Source organism: Xenopus laevis, chromosome 2L (genome assembly GCF_017654675.1).
Source record: "Xenopus laevis strain J_2021 chromosome 2L, Xenopus_laevis_v10.1, whole genome shotgun sequence".
In the NCBI taxonomy this organism is placed as follows: domain Eukaryota; kingdom Metazoa; phylum Chordata; class Amphibia; order Anura; family Pipidae; genus Xenopus; species Xenopus laevis.
Genome location: NC_054373.1, coordinates 116,360,521 through 116,383,148, shown reverse-complemented (window position 1 = coordinate 116,383,148; position 22,628 = coordinate 116,360,521). Strand labels below are relative to the sequence as shown.

The 22,628-nt window shown below is 38.7% G+C and overlaps 1 protein-coding gene across 2 annotated transcripts; it reads left to right on the top strand.

The window, feature by feature from the left end:
• Positions 1–5,125: 5,125 nt before the first annotated feature.
• On the top strand, positions 5,126–21,646 carry upf3a.L (UPF3A, regulator of nonsense mediated mRNA decay L homeolog). Of its 2 annotated transcripts, none has more exons than XM_018247091.2 (10): positions 5,126–5,568; positions 6,600–6,706; positions 8,884–8,990; positions 11,050–11,148; positions 12,787–12,897; positions 14,471–14,526; positions 14,617–14,775; positions 15,342–15,502; positions 18,212–18,506; positions 19,558–21,646. In XM_018247091.2, the coding sequence occupies exons 1-10, from the start codon at positions 5,419–5,421 to the stop codon at positions 19,708–19,710; spliced, it is 1,398 nt and encodes a 465-aa protein (XP_018102580.1). In that variant the 5' UTR covers positions 5,126–5,418; the 3' UTR covers positions 19,711–21,646. The 2 variants fall into 2 exon arrangements, with proteins under 2 accessions (XP_018102580.1, XP_018102581.1); XM_018247092.2 differs by having other exon boundaries at positions 5,129–5,568; positions 18,212–18,450.
• Positions 21,647–22,628: the final 982 nt, after the last annotated feature.

Sequence of the window (22,628 nt, the reverse complement as noted above, 5' to 3'; positions counted from 1 at the left end):
TAACTTTGAATGTCAACTGTCAGTGCTATTTCTCAGTCATGTTGTTTAGGTTTTTTTTTTTACTGAAAAACCTTGTACCTCTTGGGCTCTAACTCTCACAAAGTTCTAAGTCACTAGAGCTGGGTGTGAAATTGTCATTTAGTTTACGCAAGGGTTTGCTATGTCACCCTCACTTTGAGCCTTAATCTGAGGACAGTGTCCAGTCTCATCTCAAAAGACTAATAACTTGACCAGCAGTGTGAAATGTGGATGAAAGTTTTTTTTTTCTCTCTAAGCGTTGACCTCAGTCACTATGTAGATCAGATCAATTTGCCAACCTTTTTCCTTAAGCTAAGTTCTATTGGCATCAAATAAGTTAATCAGATCTATAAAGGAGCCGCGTGGAATGTTTGCATGTTTGGGAAGCTTTATGTAGGTGCAGCAAAAGGTGGCTATGGGACTGATGCCCCATAATATAACTTGTCCAGTGTGAAAAGGGGCTGCAACATACACCTTGGGCATTACCTCATCCGTCTACTACAAAGTGTGTGCCAGAAGAGGGGTAATGAAAGCATAGCACTGGAGCCCATAAATATTCTTACCTTATACAGGTTATTGGTGTAAGCAACTGGAGAAGTGATTATTGGTTAGGGGAAATATGTAAATGAAGGTATGTGTTCATTCCATGCCCTGAAAAATGCTTCTTGTGATTGGCTGTAAGATATACTAGAGGCTAGTCTGTGGGGGTTGTTCCTCAGAGCAACTGCAATGTGCTCAAAGCCATCTTAGGGAACATTTTTATAATATTAAAAAATAATGTATTTTTCCCCTAATTTAGTAAGTAAGTAAGTAGGTGACTATTCTGTACCAAATGCTTTCCCTCTGGTGATAAAGTGAATCACTGGTTGAAAAACATATGTGTAGCTTCAGCTTCCCAAAGTCGCTTGAAGTTGCCTCGGAAACTTTGGGCAACTTCAGAAAGCCAAACGCTGCATATGTTTTACTACTGGTGAGGAGATCTTCTCAACTACCATTGCCCAAAGGGGACCCGTCAGAGCCGCAAAAAGGTCTATAATCAGGGGGGGGCGGAAGGGGGGAGTGTTGTACCGGGCCTGGAGGCTAAGGGGGGGTCCGGCAGTGCTACACTTACTTGATCAGCTGGGCCCCCCTCCTTTCAGAGAGCTGATGACTTCGGAAGGGAGGGCGGGAGGCATTTTCAGCCCATTTACTTCCCTTATTAGTCACAGAGTTTAAGTCCCGTTTGAGATGCTCGGGGATTGGATAGCTGAGGTTTGAACTTCCCCTCCAGCTCACCCAATCGCCATGCAGCTTTACTGGGACTTAAAATTCTGTGACCAATAAGGGAAGAAAATGCTGTCACTGGAAGAAGATGAAGCCAGCTGTGCTCCCCCTTCCAGGGCCGGAACTAGGGGTAGGCAGAAGAGGCAGCTGCCTAGGGCACAACGATTGGGGGGCGCTGGGCAGCTACCTCTTCTGCCTACTCCCAAACCTTGCACTAGAATTGCGCTTGAGTATGGCCCTTCTGAGCATGCTTACACGAAAGCTGTTGCCGCGCATGCGCACTCGCTGATGACGCACGTGATGATGACGTGCATGCGTGTGTGCGTGGGGCAGCGATGGGGGTGAGCTGGCTGGCTGGACTGCCTTGGGCGCCCGATCAGCCAGGCCCGCCTCCCATACATGTACTTGCCTTTATGCCCATTCCCTGTACCATATACCTGCTATTTTCTTTGTATTTTGCTACAATCTGCACATTTTCTTGTGGTTCATCAAGCTACCTAAATGTTTTCTTGTGATTACAAAGCACAAAGGCCAGCTAGTTCAGTGGGTAACTCTGCCATGTCTGTAACTCTGCTGGCTTCTGCTATATAATTTTAGTAGTCAGAATCAGGAGTGCTGAGAATGTAAACAGCCATACCGTTACTACTTTCAATAACAATTACATTCAGAAATTCATCGTAACCTCGGGCGGGTTGTGGACGACTTCCACATAATGTTCTCGGGCCGTGACCAGGTTCGTGCTGAACATTCCCCACTTCCACCTCCATGCATGCCTTTTTATATATGTGCACCCATGTTCCCCACCCCCTTCTGCTACATCGTAGCATGGTGGATAACAGACAAGCCCAGGATTAGGGTTAATCATAAACCATTAAAAATATGTAACTTATGTATATTATAAAATTTCAGAATAGTTTTCTTTGACTGTGCTCCACTGGGAAATGAATGACATATGACGACAGCAGCTACTCGTTGGAATATATCCTGTGCTATAATTATATAGAAAAAAAACTTTTTATTGAAAATCATAAAACATTTTAGCGACTGCAATTTACAATTGTTCACTGCTCAATAATAAGCAGCAATTGTCTCATACTTAAAAAGAAAAGAAAGCATGTAACAAAACAAGAGCTGAGGCTGCTGAGCCTCCTTTATTTGCAGACCCTGCCTGACACTAGCTTAGGTCTGAAATAACTAAATCACAATGACATTGCTGATGTTCTCCTCACCAAGCATTTTCATTCTCTTCACTGCTCATCTGTTATACTGCTACAGCTACATAAAACTATTGATAGCATTAACCATCACTTATGTAGTTAAATGCCTTGTGAACTTATGTTATTATTCTTAGTTAGGCTAAAGGAGGACTGGTTATTGCCATCTGGTAGAAAACGGAAGCTAATGAAATGCCCCTTTTCTGTTTATCACTACTTTTGTAGTTAATGTTAATGGCAAGTCACCAGGCTGATGTATAGAGTTATGACCTTTGAGCTAAAGTGTTGATTTCATTGTGTGGGTCCCTAATATGATGTTTCTGAATTTCTACCAGTAGTAGCAGTGCCAAGTAGGGGCATTTTTGTTTTTGTTTTTTCACTGCAGCATAAAGCTGACCAAGTCAGCATCTTATCTAACTATTGGGCAGGTTCAGGCCCAGACTGGCAATCTATGGATTCTGGCAAATGCCAGAGGAGCTGCTCTTAGTTGGAATAGAAAGTAACTATTTAGTGGGCTGGTGGGGGGCTGTTTGGGCCTCTGTGTACTTGGAATGCCAGGGCCTATTTTGACTCCCAGTTTAAAAATCACATTGGCAGAAGCTGAATGTGTGCAGGGTCCATATGATCAGGTAAACCTGATTTGGCCCAGAATATAGGTGCCCAAATCATTCAAAGATCTGCTTGTTTGTAGACCTTGCACATGCACCGATCGCAGGACCCCCAGGTACTCCTTCCCCCCCACCCCCAGCTTTGAATCTTAAAGGGGTTGTTTACCTTCCAAACACTTTTTTCAATTCAGTTGTTTTTATTGTTCCCCAGAAATAAAGACTTTTTTTTCAGTTACTTTCCATTATTTATTTTTTACTGTTTTTCCAAAATCTAAGTTTAAAGTTGAATGTTCCTGTCTCTGGTGTTTGAGTCTGGCAGCTCAGTAATTCAGGCGCAGACTCTAAACTGTTACAATTTTGCAACATTTAGTTGCTACATTTCTCAGCAGCATCTCTGGAGTATTAGCAACTATTGTATCAATTCTAACAGCTGCCTGAAATGAAACTCAAGGATTCTGCTCAGCAGGGACAAAGATAAGAAATGTATCAACTAAATGTATCAATTTAGAACAGTTTACATGGTCGGCGACCCCCCATCCCTGAACTGCTTCAGAAGGTGAAAAATGACACTTCACACTTCAATATTAGAAAAACGGTCACACATAGAAAATAGAAAGTCATTGTAAAAAGTCTTTATTTCTGGTGATCTATCTGAAAACGACTAGCTTTTTGAAGGTGAACCACCCCTTTAGGGCAGCTGTGAATAATATATGGTGCTGGTCTCACATTGGACTACAAATGTATGTTTTCTTTAAAAACAGCCCCTTTATTGGAGCTCCTTATCAATCTGCTACAGTCCCTGTCTGTGTTTCAAATGAGTGGGAATGTCCTAAAGGCCCCTGCCAGAATCACAGTAGGCAGGGGATAGCCATTCCCAGGCCTGCAGTCACATAAGCAATGTCCAGCTTTAGTTACCTATCGGGTCAGCCTAGCTGCTGATTGGTTCCTATCCTATTTCCCCTGCACAGCCTGGGAAAGGAGGCAGGGAGGCAAGTGGAACAGAGGGAAGGGATAAGTAGGGTTTTTACAGAAATATTCAATAAAACAGTCTGAAACACTACTTTTTTTAAGCACAACCCTTCCATGTTTAAAAGAGCATAATGTACTGGCACATTCCTGTTTTTTATATCTACCATCAAGGTACCTATAGTGTGTCTTTGTGGTAGATATGGCCTGAGAGCAGGGCCGGATTTACATAGTGGGCGCCCCTAGGCCCACTGCCGTTTGTCGCCCCTCTCCCCTCCAGGGGGACAGGAGCAATGGGGATTGGCGCATGGGAAATGATTATATGTCCAGCGCATCCCCAGTGTTTTTGAACCAAAGTGGGTGTGGTTGGGCAGCATGCCGCCCCCCTAAAATCCTGCCGCCCTAGGCCCGGGCCTAGGTGGCCTTTCCACAAATCCAGGCCTGCCTGAGAGTAGATGGGTTAGGGGGCAGATTACTAAGGGTCGAATTTCGAACTTTTTTCAACAAATTTGGCAATCCTGCGGTCGAATGAAAATCATTCGATCGAAGGATTTGAACGATTTTAATCGATCGAACGAAGGATTTCTATTCGACCAAACAAAACTTAGAAAAGTGCTCTGGAAGGTTAGGCAAACATTGCACTTCGGTAGCTTTAATTTGGAGAAGTATGAAGTCGTAGTTTTTTTTAAAGAGACAGTACTTCGATTATCGAATGGTCAAATAGTCGAACTATTTTTACTTCGAATCGAAGTCGAATATAGCCTATTCGATGGTCGAAGTACCCAAAAATTTACTTCGAAATTGGAACTTTTTGACATTGGAACTATTCACCCCACTGTTCTATACTGGAGTCAAACATATATACTGCTGGGAATGACATTCTCTCATTATGCAAAACCCTTTCCCCCAGTCAATACACATGAACACATCATCAATATGAATATAATTAGCGCCACATGCCAAAACATTGAAGTAAATTTGAATTTCCTGATGAAGTAGATCCGGTTTGCGCCGTTTCTTATCTTTTATAGAAGCAGAGACAAGACCCGAGTCGCAGGTTGCGGGAGCGCGCATCTGTCCGTGGGTGGGGGACGCGCAGGCTACTCGCGCTACCAATGAGTTGCTGATGCCGCAGCATCCCTCACAGAAAGGCAAGGGGGACAAGACACCTGCCTGACGACAACATTACACCTTTGTTGTTTTTAATACAATCTATGACGGTTTTATCCCCGAGCGAGGTGACGTGTTTTGCTTATCGAGGTGCACGACCTGCTCTAAAGGAAAAATAAACAAACGTTTGCTACCTGTCTAGCCCAAACACTTTTCAACAACCTGTGAGGCAGGAAGACATGAGGAATGAAAGGGAGCCTGCGCCGGCTGTGCTAAGGGCCAACCGAGAAAACAGGACCTTTGACAAGCAATGCCGAGAGCTGGAGACGGAAAATACACCTAGCAACGGCCTACGGCACAGGGAGGAGAGAAAAGCAACGCTTAGCAAGGTATGGGGTTACGTGCCTTTGCCTCGCACTGATATACGTAATATTTATATATAAATGTCTATATCCCATTCTCCTGGATGCCCAGGAGCGTTCTCTTTGTGGTAGCCGTGTAAGGAGCACTGATTGGGCAACCCGTGTCACGTGGGAGTCGCTTAGCCGCCTGCACCTGCATCTCGCCATTTAAAATGCTGTGGCACGATTGAGTCGCGCCATAGATCTGTAAAGTCAGTCACAGTGAGGAGTGTAGCGCTAGCAGTGCTTTTCATTATGTCTAATCTAATTAATCTAATCTTTGTATCTTCCCAATTTGATTTCCAGTGGCTGCTATTTTCTACATATTAGGGTCAGTCCACACGAGCAGATTCAGGGAGATTAGTCACCCCAGCGACAAATCGCCTCTTCTTCCGGGCGGCAATCTCCCCGAACTGCCTTCCCCCCTGGCCTCGGCCGACTAAAATGAAAATCGCCTGCAGCAATGCACAAGCCCGAAGTTTCCTTGCGACTAATCTCCCCTGAATCTGCTTGTGTGGACTGACCCTTGGTAGCCATAGACACAAAGATCCGCTCGTTTGGCGACATCGATGTGCCATGGGCTCCGGCGGGATCAGTCGGGTCAAAATCAAATCTGACCAATCGACCAAATGACCAATCTCCGCCGGACGAAAGCTGTCGGCACTCCCCACACACGATCCGAAAATCGTACGACTCCTCGATTCGTACGATAGGATCTGTGTGTCTATGGTCACCTTATAAATGATTTACATACCACCGATACGGCCGAACAGTCAGCAATAGGGAACCTGTAGGTATCACTAACCGATAAGTACCCTATTACATAAGTACACCAAAAAGTCTTATCTGTCAGTGACACTGGGCAGGATGAGGGTCATGATCCTTCCTGAGGCTGGACTGGAGTAAAAATGTAATGTACAAATAAATGTACAAATGTAAACAGAACTTCATCATACAAAGTGAGTATAGGTATTATGGTCATGATAATCTAATGTGCATGTTTGAAATATCTCTTGTAGGTTGTAATACGGCGACTCCCTCCCAACTTTAATAAAGAACAGCTGGAGGAGCAGCTACGTCCTCTTCCAGCACATGATTATTTTGAGTTTTGCACTGCTGATCCCAGGTACAACTTTAATTTATCCTATTACTATTGACAATGTTAAGTAGGGATGCACCGAATCCACTATTTTGGATTCGGCCGAAACCTCAAATCCTTCTCAAAGATTCGGCCGAATACGGAACCGAATTTGCTTATGCAAATTAGGGGTGGGAACGTGAAAGAATTTTTTACTCCCTTGTTTTGTGACAAAAAGTCACGTGATTTTCCTCCCCTGTCCATATTCTGCATATGCAAATTAGGATTTGGTTCAGCCAGGCATCCGAATCCTGCTAAAAAATGCTGTATCCTGGCCGAATCCCAAAGCGGATCATGGATTCGGTGCATCCCTAATGTTTAGAACTCCGCAGGGGTCATTCATGACCCCGGAGCACACATGTACAAGAGCACTAAGGGCTTGTTGCTCTTTACACTAAGGATGCACCGAATCCACTATTTTGGATTCAGCCGAACCCTTCACGAAAGGTTTGGCCGAATACCGAACCAAATCCAAATTTGCATATGCAAATTAGGGGTGGGAAGGGGAAAACATTTCTTACGTCCTTGTTTTGTGACAAAAAGTCATGAGATTTCCCTCCCTGCACCTAATTTGCATATGCAAATTCGGATTCGGTTCGGCCGGGTAGAAGGATTTGGCTGAATCCTGCTGAAAAAGGCTGTATCCCTAACCGAATCCTGGATTCGGTGCATCTCTACTTTACACAGAGTGCCAGATCAAACATCTGGTGCCACGTGGAAACAGCTATGTAAGGAGGCACAACACAGCCCTGTCTTACTGCTTGCCTTAGACAAGTTGGTAAGGACAAGGCTGCAATGGAGCAGGCAGGACAAATACATGCCTCCTGCTGCTTGTCCCAAATAGACACTTGCTTAATTTAAGGCACAGTCCACAGGTCTCTGTGTTGCCTGCAGCTATTTGCACAATTCCCCATGCAGTGGGCAAAGTGCAAGAAAATGGCTGATTCCGGCCGCCTTTTGCACACTGCATGGGGCATTTTAAATGGACTGTTATTCCTCCATGTTGTGGCGATGTGATGTGGTTTTAGTTCTATTGATCATGAATTGCTACAAACATCACTGATCTACAAATGCTAATTTATCCTATTACTATTGACAATGTTAAGTAGGGATGCACCGAATCCACTATTTTGGATTCGGCCGAAACCTCAAATCCTTCTCAAAGATTCGGCCGAATACGGAACCGAATTTGCTTATGCAAATTAGGGGTGGGAACGTGAAAGAATTTTTTACTCCCTTGTTTTGTGACAAAAAGTCACGTGATTTTCCTCCCCTGTCCATATTCTGCATATGCAAATTAGGATTTGGTTCAGCCAGGCATCCGAATCCTGCTAAAAAATGCTGTATCCTGGCCGAATCCCAAAGCGGATCATGGATTCGGTGCATCCCTAATGTTTAGAACTCCGCAGGGGTCATTCATGACCCCGGAGCACACATGTACAAGAGCACTAAGGGCTTGTTGCTCTTTACACTAAGGATGCACCGAATCCACTATTTTGGATTCAGCCGAACCCTTCACGAAAGGTTTGGCCGAATACCGAACCAAATCCAAATTTGCATATGCAAATTAGGGGTGGGAAGGGGAAAACATTTCTTACGTCCTTGTTTTGTGACAAAAAGTCATGAGATTTCCCTCCCTGCACCTAATTTGCATATGCAAATTCGGATTCGGTTCGGCCGGGTAGAAGGATTTGGCTGAATCCTGCTGAAAAAGGCTGTATCCCTAACCGAATCCTGGATTCGGTGCATCTCTACTTTACACAGAGTGCCAGATCAAACATCTGGTGCCACGTGGAAACAGCTATGTAAGGAGGCACAACACAGCCCTGTCTTACTGCTTGCCTTAGACAAGTTGGTAAGGACAAGGCTGCAATGGAGCAGGCAGGACAAATACATGCCTCCTGCTGCTTGTCCCAAATAGACACTTGCTTAATTTAAGGCACAGTCCACAGGTCTCTGTGTTGCCTGCAGCTATTTGCACAATTCCCCATGCAGTGGGCAAAGTGCAAGAAAATGGCTGATTCCGGCCGCCTTTTGCACACTGCATGGGGCATTTTAAATGGACTGTTATTCCTCCATGTTGTGGCGATGTGATGTGGTTTTAGTTCTATTGATCATGAATTGCTACAAACATCACTGATCTACAAATGCTTTGTATTTTGCAGCTTGTATCCCCATCTCTTTTCAAGAGCCTATATTAATTTCAGAAATCCAGAAGACATCCTTCTATTTAGAGACCGATTTGACGGATATATATTTATTGACAACAAAGGTTAGAATTAAGTTTTTTTTTTTTTTAAACTTTGTATTTATTAAAGCTTTACAGAAAAAAAACATACGATAGAATGTATTTCTCACATTTGTTCAAAGGGGCATGAATAAAGAACATTTTGACATACATTCTCAGCTTGATTATTTTTGTTTTTTTATGCAGTTAAATACCGTATTATCATATACAAATATGATAAGAACTATATAGTGGGAAGGGGAAGAGAAAACTGGGGGGGAGGCAGGGGGAGGGATTTTGGTGGTTGAAACGTTATATCTGTCTATGTAGTAAGCCTTCTCGCCAAATATTCCACACTTCGAATTTATGTAATCTATTGTTTATTAGGGCACTTACTTTCTCCATTTCGATAAGAATTAAGTTTTTTTTTTTTAAATCGTTTTCTCTACCTGGCCGACTGACACACTTACAAATGTCTTTCAAGAAGATAGTTACAAAGTTACAGCTTTTCAAATTATATATAAAAGAAGGGGATTTATGTTGAATATTTGATTCAAAACGTATTGCAGATGAAATGGCCAGCTTTACACATCAGAGTGCATGCAAACTCTGACTCCAGTTTTTTAAAAAATAGCAGTAATATACTGTAAAGAGCATATAACCTATATGCAGACAGAAGAGTGTGTCCTTTAAAGATCAAGGAAAGGTGGATTCACTGGTGAAAAGCGAATCAAATTGCTGAATTTTCTTTTCCTGGGCTGGTGCCTCTTTTTGGAAAAAACTGTACTTCACAGTAAAAAGTTTACAATTGTACTTACCTGTCCCAGACACCCCTAATGCTGACTAATGCTCATGCATGCTCAGTAGGGTAAAATAATTTTTTCTACCATCCTCTCTTCCTTCCAATTTCACCCATGCTGATGAAAGATACTGTTTTTATTAGATTAGATTATTAGATTTGTGCCACATTCATATTGCCTTGAACTTTGGTAAGAATAACAAAACACTATTTTGGTCTCACCTGGCCTCAAAACCTTTTCTTACATTGTGGGTTACACCTAAGAGTTTGGACAAATATGTTTCTTTATTGAGTAATGGCTTATTTGGTGCCACCATCCAATGTTATACTCTTGGTAAACTCCAATTGTATAAACTCTTAATATATGCCCTTTGCCTACTGTCAATTTTGAGTTTTGCATTGCTGATCCCAGATAAAACATTTATTTATCCTGGTGGTGGAATCTTCACGTTGTGGGGTTGGCTTTTCATCAGCAAGGATCGAGTATCTTGTTTAAAAATGAAGAAATAATGAATGGTGCACAATATAGGTAAATACTGCAAGAAAAACTGTTTATTCCTCTTAAAACCTGTGTGAACGTTTTTAGCAATGTCACCTTATTTGGAAACCATTGTGAAAATGAAAATTTTATATAAGCTCCAGCATACTGAAATAACTTTCTAAATGACTTTCTAAATACAATCAATTAAATATTCTGTACTGTTTCTGAAATAATCATGTTTATCTTCACTATCCCTTTCTCAGCATAAGTTTTCTTCCTTTCTCTCTTCATGCAGCAGTTGGGTGTCAGATAATCATTGACAGTTAGATCCAATATATCTTATAGGGGGGGGGCTCCTTTTGCCTAGAAGATGTATTAGAGCTCACCCCATTGAAATCACCAGATACCTTGGGGCACATTTACTAAGCTCGAGTGAAGGATTCAAATGAAAAAAACTTAGAATTTCGAAGTATTTTTTTGGGTACTTCGACCATCGAATAGGCTACTACGACTTTTGACTTCGTTTCGAACAATTCGAAGTAAAAATCGTTCGACTTTTCGACCATTCGATAGTTGAAGTACTGTCTCTTTAAAAAAAAACTTCGACTACATACTTCGGCAGTTTAAACCTACCGAGGTACAATGTTAGCCTATGGGGACCTTCCCCATCACTAACCTTTTTTTGATTGAAGAAAAATCCTTCGATCGATCAAACATTTCTGCTTCATTAGAAATCCATCATTGTTTTATTAAATGCCATTTATTCACAATACATTTACATCCTGTGTGATTATTTATATCCTTTTTTATATTTTTTTTCACAGGGCAAGAATATCCTGCAGTGGTTGAATTTGCTCCTTTCCAAAAGATTTCTAAAAAGAAGCTAAAGAAAAAAGATGCAAAAGCTGGAAGTATTGCAGAAGGCATGTATACAAATTTAGCACCTACAGTTTGTTCATAAATTTGCCTCTCAGTTTGTTGCTAGCATAGTACAGGTATTGGACATGTTATTCAGAATGCTCTGGGCCTGAGGTTTTCCGGATAACGGATCTTTCCGTAATTTCGATCTTCCTATCTTAATTCTACTAAAAAATCTTTTAAACATTAAAAAAACCAAATAGGCTGGTTATGCTTCCAATAAGGATTAATTATATCTTAGTTTGGATCAAGTACACTATACTGTTTTATTATTACAGAGCAAAAATAAATCATATATAAAAAGGTGAATTATTCGATTCTATGGCATATGGCCTTTCCGTAATTCACAGCTTTCTGGATAACCGGTTTCCGATTAACTGATCCCATACCTGTATCTTTAATACTAATGTGTGTTAGGTGGTATAAAGAATGGCATGAATACACAACACTGTGCCAGATGTACATACTTCCTTGCCAGTCTTGTAAAATGCATCTGCAAGGTAACACGGAAAGTAGGAAATTTAGGTGGAAGATTCATAAAGGGGACCTGTCGCCCAGACATAAAAAAAGCTCTTACTACTTTTTGAACACTCTATAAACACATAAACATTCTATGATACAGAGTAAACTGTACTCTTATAAAGCATGTTCAATAAATTTAATTCTTACGTGTATTTAAATGCAGCACACATATTCTTGTAGCATCTGACACGTTTTTATTAATATTGATAAATTGTGATATATTGTGAAAGGCACAAAAACACCTCATACAAGCACAACGTGAACACATTTATACTTATATTTACTCATACATATATCTACTTATACATGTGAACATTGTAAAGCATATATGCACTCCACATGTTCGTAGCTATTTCACCTAGGATGCCTTCCCTTAAAGCAATTCAGTTATTGACATTATTGTAGAGTAGCCAATGCAGTCACAGATCTGTTTAATACTGGAAAATTTTGCTCCCAGGCAGTAATTTGTGGCTATCAATATAATTTTTGCTTTCAGTGTTCTAATTGTGGTTTGTTGAAAAAAAAAGCTAGATTGGTTTCTACGTCTACTCACCTAGGTACAAGTGTGCACAGTGTTGGTAAATGAGTCCCAAAGTATTTTTTATCCTGCACTACATAGTAAGAGCTGCAGTGCAAGTACATTATTATTTTTTTAGGGATGCACGGGGCCAGAATTCGGCCTTTTTCAGCAGGATTCAGATTCGGCCAAATCCTTGTGCCTGGACAAACCGAATCCGAATCCTTAAAATAATATTATTTTTAGGGATGCACCGGGCCAGAATTCGGCCTTTTTCAATTCGGCCGAATCCTCGTGCCTGGGCAAACCAAATCCGAATCCTTAAAATAATATTACTTTTTGTCACACAACAAGGAAGTAAAACATTTTTTAACGACACACCTTCCCATCCCTGATTTGCATATGCAAATAATAGTTTGTTATTTAGCTGAATCTTTCACAAAGAATTTGGGGGTTTTCGGACGAATCCAAAATAGTGGATTTAGTGCATCCCAATTATTTTTGCATCCATTTTTAGTTCAGATATAACATCTTTACTCTTACAATCTTTTATTAATGATGTTTTATTGTGTTCAATTAATGTTTTGATAATCTCTGTTTTTAGACCTCGAGTACAAGAAATTTTTAGAAAACTACTGTGCTGAGGAAGAAAAAGTTTATGCAAATCCAGAGACTCTGCTGGGAGAAATTGAAGCAAAAACAAAGGAACTAATTGGTAAGTTTTTCATATACATACAGTTCTGTGTTGTGATGGTTAAATGCTCTGGTTTGATGTTTATATTATATGTTAAAATGTTGGTAATTTTTTTACAAATATATTTTAGAAAATTTTTATTTAGGCCTTTTTCCAAAAGCAAATGTTGATGAGAATTCTGTAATGATGATGGTCTGCCATCCCAAAGTGGCCATGTACAGGCACTAATAATATCAGTTATGGATACTCCAGTGTGACACCAGTACAGGGCTATTTAGGCAACTTCCTGGCAATCTGTTCATAATTATCAATCTGATCATAATTAAAGGACAACAAAATTCCTAATTCACTTTGGGGGCACCCAGTGAATGAAATCACAAAGTTTTTTTTCCATGAAAAGAAAGGTTCACTGTAGCACACCACAACTATTGAATGTAGAGCTTCAAAAGTGCTTGGCTCCATTTGTAGATCCAGACGGCAGTGTGACGCATATAATTTTAGCACCTCCCCAGTGAATTAGGCTTTCCTTGATCTTTAAAGGAGAACTGAACCTTAATAATTAGAAATACCATAATATATAAACAACATGGATAGGCTGCACACCTTAAACTAGTAAGAGACCTGGGTGCTCATGCAAAAAATCGTCATAAGCTTGTCTGTAGTTATGGCACTCACAGTTTTGAACAACGGAATAGGTTTATTAATTATATATATATATATATATATATATATATATATATATATATATATATATATATATATATATATATATATATATATATATATATATATATATATATATATATATACTGTCCCAAATAAGGCATGCACTTACAGGTCTTATCCAAGGTGAACAAATGGTGTTTATTCAGCAACAAACTGCTAAAGTTTCAGCTAGCCCTCTAGCATTTCTCAAAGCCTTATTTGGGACAGTTATCTTATTGTTTACATTTTGCACCCAGGCACACTTAACCTTTATACGTGCTGTGTCGGCTTCAAGCAATTTTTGAGTATATATATATATATATATATATATATATATATATATATATATATATATATATATATATATATATATATATATATATATATATATATATATATATATATATATATATATTTATATACATACAAACATGTTGTTGTGTCTTGGATTTTGATAAAAGATTCAACAACACTGCACATAGTGTGCTCTACGCAGCTGTAGGGAGGGCGCAACTTTGCTATAGAAGCTGATGCTACAGGGCTGATTATTAAATTCTGATGCGAGTTCCACTGGTTTCTAAGCTGCCATGTTATGAGAATCTGAATTAATTACTATTCAGCCTTGTATCATGACTTTTATATTCAATTTATACAGTATGTTGTGACTGAGTCCCTAAGGTCAGATAACTGACAGCAAAAAATTAAATAATAATATTATATATAAGTAAATCTGTTTGTTTACAATGGAACTTCATATAATTGTTTTGGTGAAATGGCAATTTACTTGATTTATACATCTCCTAATTAATAAATATCCTAATGTCTTAAATATCCTTATTATAAAGATATCAAATTAAGAAAACTTGATATATCTGTGAATTATTTTTAGCCAGAAGAACAACTCCTCTACTGGAATTTATCAAAAATAGGAAATTGGAAAAGCAGGTAAGCATTTCAAGCAAAAATAATAAAAACAAACTAATGTATTTTGTAGGAGCCCTAAAAGATGGAAATTAATAGATTTTTATTTCAAAGAGAATAAGAGAAGAAAAAAGAGAAGAGAGAAGGAGGCGTGAACTTGAGAAGAAACGGATAAGAGAAGAAGAAAAGAGAAAACGTAGGGAAGAGGAAAGGCGTAAACGAAAAGAAGCAGATAAGCAAAAGAAAATATCTGAGAAAGAAATTAGAATTAAGGTAAATGAAACCATAACTTGTAAAAAGAAGTGTGGAAATGGTGTAAGCCGGTTACTAGCAATATGACATATGAGAGGTCCTCATGGCAGTTATGTTTGTGTAACGCCCCTGATAAATGAAGACATTTTTCTTGTAGGGCTAAATTGTTACACTGGACTTCAGAAGACCTAAACATCTCCCACAGCAGCAGAGGGGCCCCAAGAGGCCCTAATTAATAAGTAATTTTAATATATTGTGAAAACATGACAACCTCTGGAGAGTTTGGGGGACCCTCAAATTATTTTGCTGTGGGTCCCAGTAACATCTAGTTGTGCCACTGATTCATTCATTCAGTTTGAAATCTGAAAGAGGATAGAAAGACATGTTTAGGTCTGCCAAATGGTAGGGAAGCAGCTATTTAGGGAAGCAGCTATTTTTATCAAGGTACGGTGAGGTAACACCATGCAGTCCGTTTTCAACAGTTTTGCATCTATAACCGTATTTTAAATTTTAATTTTGCACGCATGCAGTTCTTAGAAAAATTTGATTAATCAACAGAAGTACAAATGGTAAAAATTATCTTGTAGCTTCTTAAGAAACCAGAAAAGGGAGATGAAGCTGCCAGTGAAACGCAAAAGGAGAAAATAGAGGAGGCTGAGGACGAAGATACAAAACTGGAAAAGCCTCCAGTATCTGGAAGTATAAAAGTTCGGCCATTTGAAAACAGTGTCAAAGAACTCAAAGAAAAGTAAGGTTTCTTTTATATGTTACTGATATTACTGATGATATGTGTGATGCCAGAGTAGTATAGCGCTGACATTGTACAGGGTTAACACTGGAGACATTTGGTTTTGGGCGCACAAAGAGACCCCTAATTAGACATTTCCACAGGGGGGTTATGCAAAGGTGTTATCCATATCTGCCTTCTGAGACAATTCAAAGTCACACCCCTCGGGCAAGGAAGCTGGGTCAGTCAGTTCTTTGATCAGTTGATAAAAAAGAAAGTAGCCGGTAGCCTAAGCTGTAGTGGGGGAAAGTTAGTAAAAAAAAAAACATGGATTATAGGAAAGGATCCATATCTCCTGTCTTATAGGATTCATATCCTCATAGCTTACAAATTGGTTATGAGGAGGTCACATGCTTCCTAATGATACAAAACAGGGCCAGTCTATAACCACCAGTTAGAAGAGATGGTTCTTGGGGGACTGGAACATGAGACACCCCTCATGTTTGGTATCATTCTGATCGCCCACATATGGATCACATCATGCCCATATTTTCACTATAATATTGGGTGCTAGCAAGCACCAATATTATATTGGGGAGTTTGACCTGAAAATAACAACCCCCTACACGGGGTCGTAAATTACACATTCCTGGGCACTTCTACCTCATGCATAAGGTAATGAGGAGACTGTCCCAGCAGGCAATAAAATAGTGACAGATCCAGTACACCATGTCATGCATGGAGGGTCCAGTTCCGTGAATTGTATGCCCAGTGTTTCCCAACTCTTAAGAGGACACAACAGGAAATTCCTAAACTTGGCTAAGTACCTAGGGTTTTTTTAGTAATAAAGTCAATAATAGTGCCACACTCACACTGTACCGCTTGTTGGAAGCGTCGGGTGCACGGCTGTGTTCCTCTCTGCAAAAGTAAATTCCCACAGTACAACATAAAATCAAGCAGCACTCCGATAAGTGAATCAAATATTTATTCGTGCCACTAGCCAAGCGACGTTTCGGGCTATTCCAGCCCTTTATCAATCCGATAAAGGGCTGGAATAGCCCGAAACGTCGCTTGGCTAGTGGCACAAATAAATATTTGATTCACTTATCGGAGTGCTGCTGGATTTTATGTTATACTAGGGTTTTCTTAGTGTTTTGTTCCCTTTTATTTTGTGTACTGTTATGCAATTCTATGTTTAATGTATGTCTTCTTTGTTACATGTTTTTTTATATACATGAACTGTTTACTGCGGTAATATTAAATATAATATTAATACGTTTTGTCCATGTGCTCTAAAGAACTGATCACCCATATGAATGCTTTTGCCTATGTGTATTAATTTTATTGTATGTGTGGAAAGATAAATTTGCCTATTTATATGTTGAACAACTAGTACGGCTAGCAGGTGTGTTTGAGTGTAAATTAGTTGGTCGCTGGAGTGCTTGTTGAGCTAGTAGGATCTTACCCTGACTATCTACCATAGGAGGAGTATTTGATGCATTGTTGTATTGTGAGTTATTACCTGTGATAGAGGGCAGGGGAATAGTCACATTAGGTTTTTATCGCCTGTTAATGATAGACGGTGGCAGCGAATGAATTTTCTGGGTGTTACAATGTTTTGGGCTATCTGTTTTCATGACAATATGAAATAACTGTTCACAAGAATAATGCCATGTTGTAGAATCCCATACTTATTAATGAACTAAAGGAAAATATGGATACAAATGCTGTAATTTATATAATAAACTCACAGTGATTCAGCAACTCTATAACAGTTATGATTCATGGTTTCAAAGTTGTCCACAGCAACTCCCAATTTTTGGTTTTGTAAGGCTATAAGTAGCATTGAACGTGCTCATTGTGCTCTCAGCTGCTGTTAAGAAGCTCCGCTTAGGCACTGTGAGCTATCCTCAAAACATTAGCCGAAGGTGAGTTTACTGTCCTAGAAGCTGATGCTACCAGGCTGATTGTAAATGAATTCTGATTTCAGTTGAATATTTATACCTTAAGTGTACTAGAAAATCATTTAAACATGAAATTAATCCAAAATGATGGTTCTGCCTCCAATAAGGATTCATTATATAGTTTGGATCCAAGTACAAGGTACTGTTTTATTATTACAGAGAAAAGGAAATCTTTTTTTAAATATTTGGATAAAATGGAGTCTATGGCAGACAGCCTTTCTGTAATTCGGAGCTTTGTGGATAATTGGTTTCCAGATAACGGATCCCATACCTGTCCTATGAATTTGAAAATATGGCATGATTAAATGGCATCTTTCAGTTGCAATTGTGTGGTGGAATGATATCTATTTTGTGTCAGTCCTATGTGACATATTAGCACATTTAATGGACACTTGAAAGGTTTATGGGGGGAATTAAAAAAAAAAAAAAAAGCAATAATGTATGCCTTTGTGCGAACATATTTGTGGATGACGATGAATGTGTTGTCGTCTCATAAATTTTCTCTTCTTTACAAGAAAAACATATTTCTAATAAATATTAGATATTCACTATGTAAATTAAAGAACAAAAAATCCCAGTAACTTACTGACATATCTAAAATATACTGTCTGTCAGCAATGTGTGTATTTATGATATTCCTCTTGAGTGCAGTGGTTAGGTGTAATAGAAAACAGATATTGCCATGATAAGGTTGTCCCTAAACAGCCTGGCATATGATATGTACATATTTACCCTTGGTTCCAAAATTCTTTTCCACCCTTGTCAGGAACCCGAATGAATGTGATAAAGAACAAAGGGATAAAGAAAGGAGATTTCGAGATAAAGACCTCGAAAGACAAAGGTTTCGGATGGATGATGGCAGAAAGCACAGAAACCACTATGAGTATGACAAGTTTATGAGGCGAAATGAAGACGATCAGAAATGGGGCAAGGGATACAACCAGGACAGGTGCAAGAAAGGGAGTCACATCTCAAGCTTTGCATCGGATGCAGTAGACAAACTGGGTAAAGAGGACAAGTGTGATGACTTGGCATCCAAAAAGGACCGCATAAGAAATAAGGTTCTTTTAATCTTCTAGGATCATTTCTCATTATCTAAGCATATCTCTGGTAATGAGTGTCCTTTATGCACTAAAATCATTTGGATACTATTGAAGTTCAAGTTTCCCAACTTTTATAACTTGACACAATTTGTCAAATAAGCATCTATTCCGGATGTGTTTAATGTATGTTTTGTCATAGCCGGTTTATTTTAGCAACTGCATCTTTAATGAGAAATGCATTCATCCCTCTGTGCACTGAGAAAACTGTTCTGTATGTAGATCATCAATCAGTCTTAAGTCTGGCAATACTTATCATTTATGAATTCATAATAACAGAGGAGTACATGGATGCATCCTGTATTGGCCTATTTATGAGCATGAAGGTAAAGATTTTTAGCTAGTTTCCTAGCCCTTTTGTGCATTTCTATTATAAACATGTTTTTCAGCTGGAATATGAGAAATCTAAAGTATTGTGATGGATAACGCACATTTCCCACAGTAATTAAATGTTTTTAAATTGTATTTAGTAGTTTGTTGCATAGCCAAAGTTCACAATTATTAATCAGAAAATTTTCTAGCTATAGATTTTATCATTATAGTATTTTATGGTTAGGGGCAGTTTATAAAGGCATATTATTGACAGTTTGTTGCTGAAGACAACATGTAATTTGTAATGTAAAAACCGGTTTACTTCTTAAAAAAGGCAAAAGTTGTGCTCATCTCTATGCAGTTTAATAATTACGCAGATTTTACAGTAGGTGCCATTACATTTCAAAAACATTGCATTGTAGGTAAAAAAATATGGCAATCTGTGTCAGTTTTGTGTACTTTGCTGTTCTTTATTAATTGAGTCCTAATATTTCATTATGCCCTTTTATCATTTAACTGCCAATGACATAACATCTGTCACTGGCAAAAAAGTTACCAGAAAAAAATTATACCGTTCCAGATACCAGTCAGATGAGTTTAAAAAATGCTACTGGAGCCGCAGCTATAGTGTTAGTGCTTTTAAATATACCTGTAAAGTCTTTATGTCGGCTTACTATACATGATGTCTTCTCATGTGCAGGATCGCCCAGCCATGCAGCTGTACCAGCCAGGAGCTCGCAATCGCATAACTACAGGATTTACAAGTAAATATCCTGAGGAGAACTTCTACAGAAAGAATGACACCAACAGTGTAACAAGAAGAGGTACAGAGAAGAGTGAAGATGCTGGGTAAAACTCTTTATGTGTAGAAAAGATAGCAGACTCTCTGTCCACGTGAGTGCATCCCAGTATTGCATGGGCAGTAGAAACAGATAAGTCCACATGTGACTGCCGCCTACTTCTGCCAGAAAAAAAGGGAATACTTACTATGAAATCAGATTCCTGATTCACTACCCTTTAGTGCCAAAGAGCTCCAAATAAACTGTATTGTAGACACTCTCTATTTGCCTAGTCTATATGTCATTATCAAATGGAGCTCTACTTGTGGCCAGAGTGTTCTTTAGAAATATTTCGTAATTTTTCTGCCCGTTACCATGGGATGTTTCTTTAAGTTTTCTAGGGCAACATTAATAGAAATACTACACTAGCTACCTGTTAAATGCCCATAGAGCTGTGCCATTGCCGCAGCTGTTTTGTGTGCTAGCAATATAAAACTCTTCATGCAAATAGGAGTTTGTTGAAATAACTAAGTAAAAAATGCCTATGACACAGTAGGTGAGATCTGTCGGGTAATATTGCCAATCATCCTGCACCAAGAGCCTGTACATACATGTGTGTGTGAATTTGAGTAGTGTTACTCTACATTGCCTCCTAACTGCATTTAGATCCATGGCAATGCTAGAAGGGACCTTTTTTTTTTTTTAATGGATCCCTAAACATAGGCATAAACCTGTAAGTGGAATCTGTAAGGAAAACAATAAGGAATATAGAGCAGGTAACATGTTGTGCATTGCTGTTGAATGTTTTGATGATTGATGTTATAGCCATGCAAATATACAAATAAGTCTCTTTAATATTGCTATTGTGCTATGTTCTTACTTTTTGAAGTCTCTGCAACTTCATTTTAAAAGGCAGTAGCTGCCCTGCTTGCAGCCATAAATTAACTTCCATATTAACCCACGAGCTGCGAATACATTTAAGACTGGAGAAAGCCAGAAAGAAAGGTGAGTTTCCACAGAGGTTTAAGTGGCATAAGGCTGCTGAAAGGAGCACTATACTTTCATTTTTCCAAATTTATTTGCCCTCTCACAAGGAAAGAATAAACTAAATTTGTGGAAAACAACAATACTTCATTCACATTAGCAATATGCTTTCATTAGATTTATTGGTTTGTTTTACAAATCATAGGCACAATACATACTTTCAAATGTATGCGATACCATCACTGACTAAGTTAGGTCAAACTGAGACTAATTGGAAAGACTTATGTTCTGAAAACTGGGATGGATGACATTTATATATACACACAAACAGAGATTAGAGATGAGACTGATGAATCGATTATGCTGACATTGTAATTAGAAATAACAACCAAGTTGTGTGGCAGAACATCTAAAACTTGGCCTGACAGAATGTCTATGTAATTAATATTAAATAGGAAAAGTTATTTAATGGTCATTCACACAATAGTATTCTTTGGTAATATTATTTGACATCAAACTATGTGTGAGCCCAGAACAACCCAATATTCTGTATTAGTTGAGATAAACAGAGTATAATCTGAAATTGCTGCCATAGGCCTTTCTATGACATCAAGCATGTGATCTTCCAGTAATTAAGGTGTTTAACCATCTGCTTTTTCTTTTATGGATGCAGACCTTTCCCTTTGAGTAGCTAAACCTGTATATTTCTAACTACTGCTTTTGACATGGATAGTTATGTCACTGAAGACTTGGAATATTTCATAGCATTGTTGCTTACATTGCAGATGTAGTTGCAATTAGATATAGCACAAGCTAATATACATTGTTTGTTACTAATCTGTATTTGCGTGTAGAATTTGCAGCCAGGCAGCTTGAGATTTAAACATGCCTGATACCCCAAACAGACTCAAGCCTAAATGTTTTTGCCTTTGATCATCAATAGTATGTCTGTGTAAGTTTGAAATAATAACAATATTTTGTCATTCTTTAAAAATATGAATTCTAAATAAACTGTTTATATACCAAGCCAATGGGATTTCTTTGTATATAAAGTTACTTCTCTGCATGCACCATCATTTTGTATCTTATGAGAGATGCACTGAATCTTACCGGTAATTGTTTTGTTTTTTTCAATCCGCCAAGAGTTTGCAATATAAAGCAAATTGCCTAACATTTATGTTAATATTAAGCAAATTGCCTATGTATAGTTTGTTTCTCTATATAGCATATGTGGGCACCACTCCTTTCCAACAAAGCTACCTAGTAGCTGCCCTTGTGCATAGAAATTCAATGCATAGGGAAAAAAACAGAGCCAGCACCAAAGATCTTACGATTAAAAATCAATATATTATCACATCATTCAAATCTAAAACCAACTAACATTAAAAAGTGGTAAGGGTAAAAAAAAGGGTTGAAATGAAAGAATCTAAAAAAAACAGGGTTTTTAGTAAAGAGAAGATGACAACATAACCGCAAAACTGTTACATCCTACCAAATCAAAAAGATTGCATAAAAGACACACATTAGGTTAACTGTAATGAAATGCAATGAGGGAGCTTTTTTAATTTTTACTAATTCACATGTTTGTTATAGAGTTGAGAAAATGTCTCATTTTAGCATGCACCTATGCTGATTCTCCAAATCATTTAAGCTTACAGGATCACACTGATCATTTTATTTGTGTAGCTGTGTAAATTTTGTTATGCATATATATGAACTAGAATGCTTTTAGAAAGCACACGTCTGAGATCGTTGTTTTTACAAGTTCTGGACAGCTATGTACTGCCCTGAACAGGCATTTTTTATTTATTCATAAAGCATTCATAGCTGTTGTAAACTCGTTTAAAAATCTCAGCCGTCAATCAAATATTGTCTGTCCCTTCTCTAGGCCTTAGGCACAGAGGTGGAGCAGGCAATTACTTTCCGTTCAGCACTAGATGTCTCTGCTCTCCCCACACCCCCCCATCTCTCTTTACCATTTAATTGTGCATGGGGATGGACATTCGCT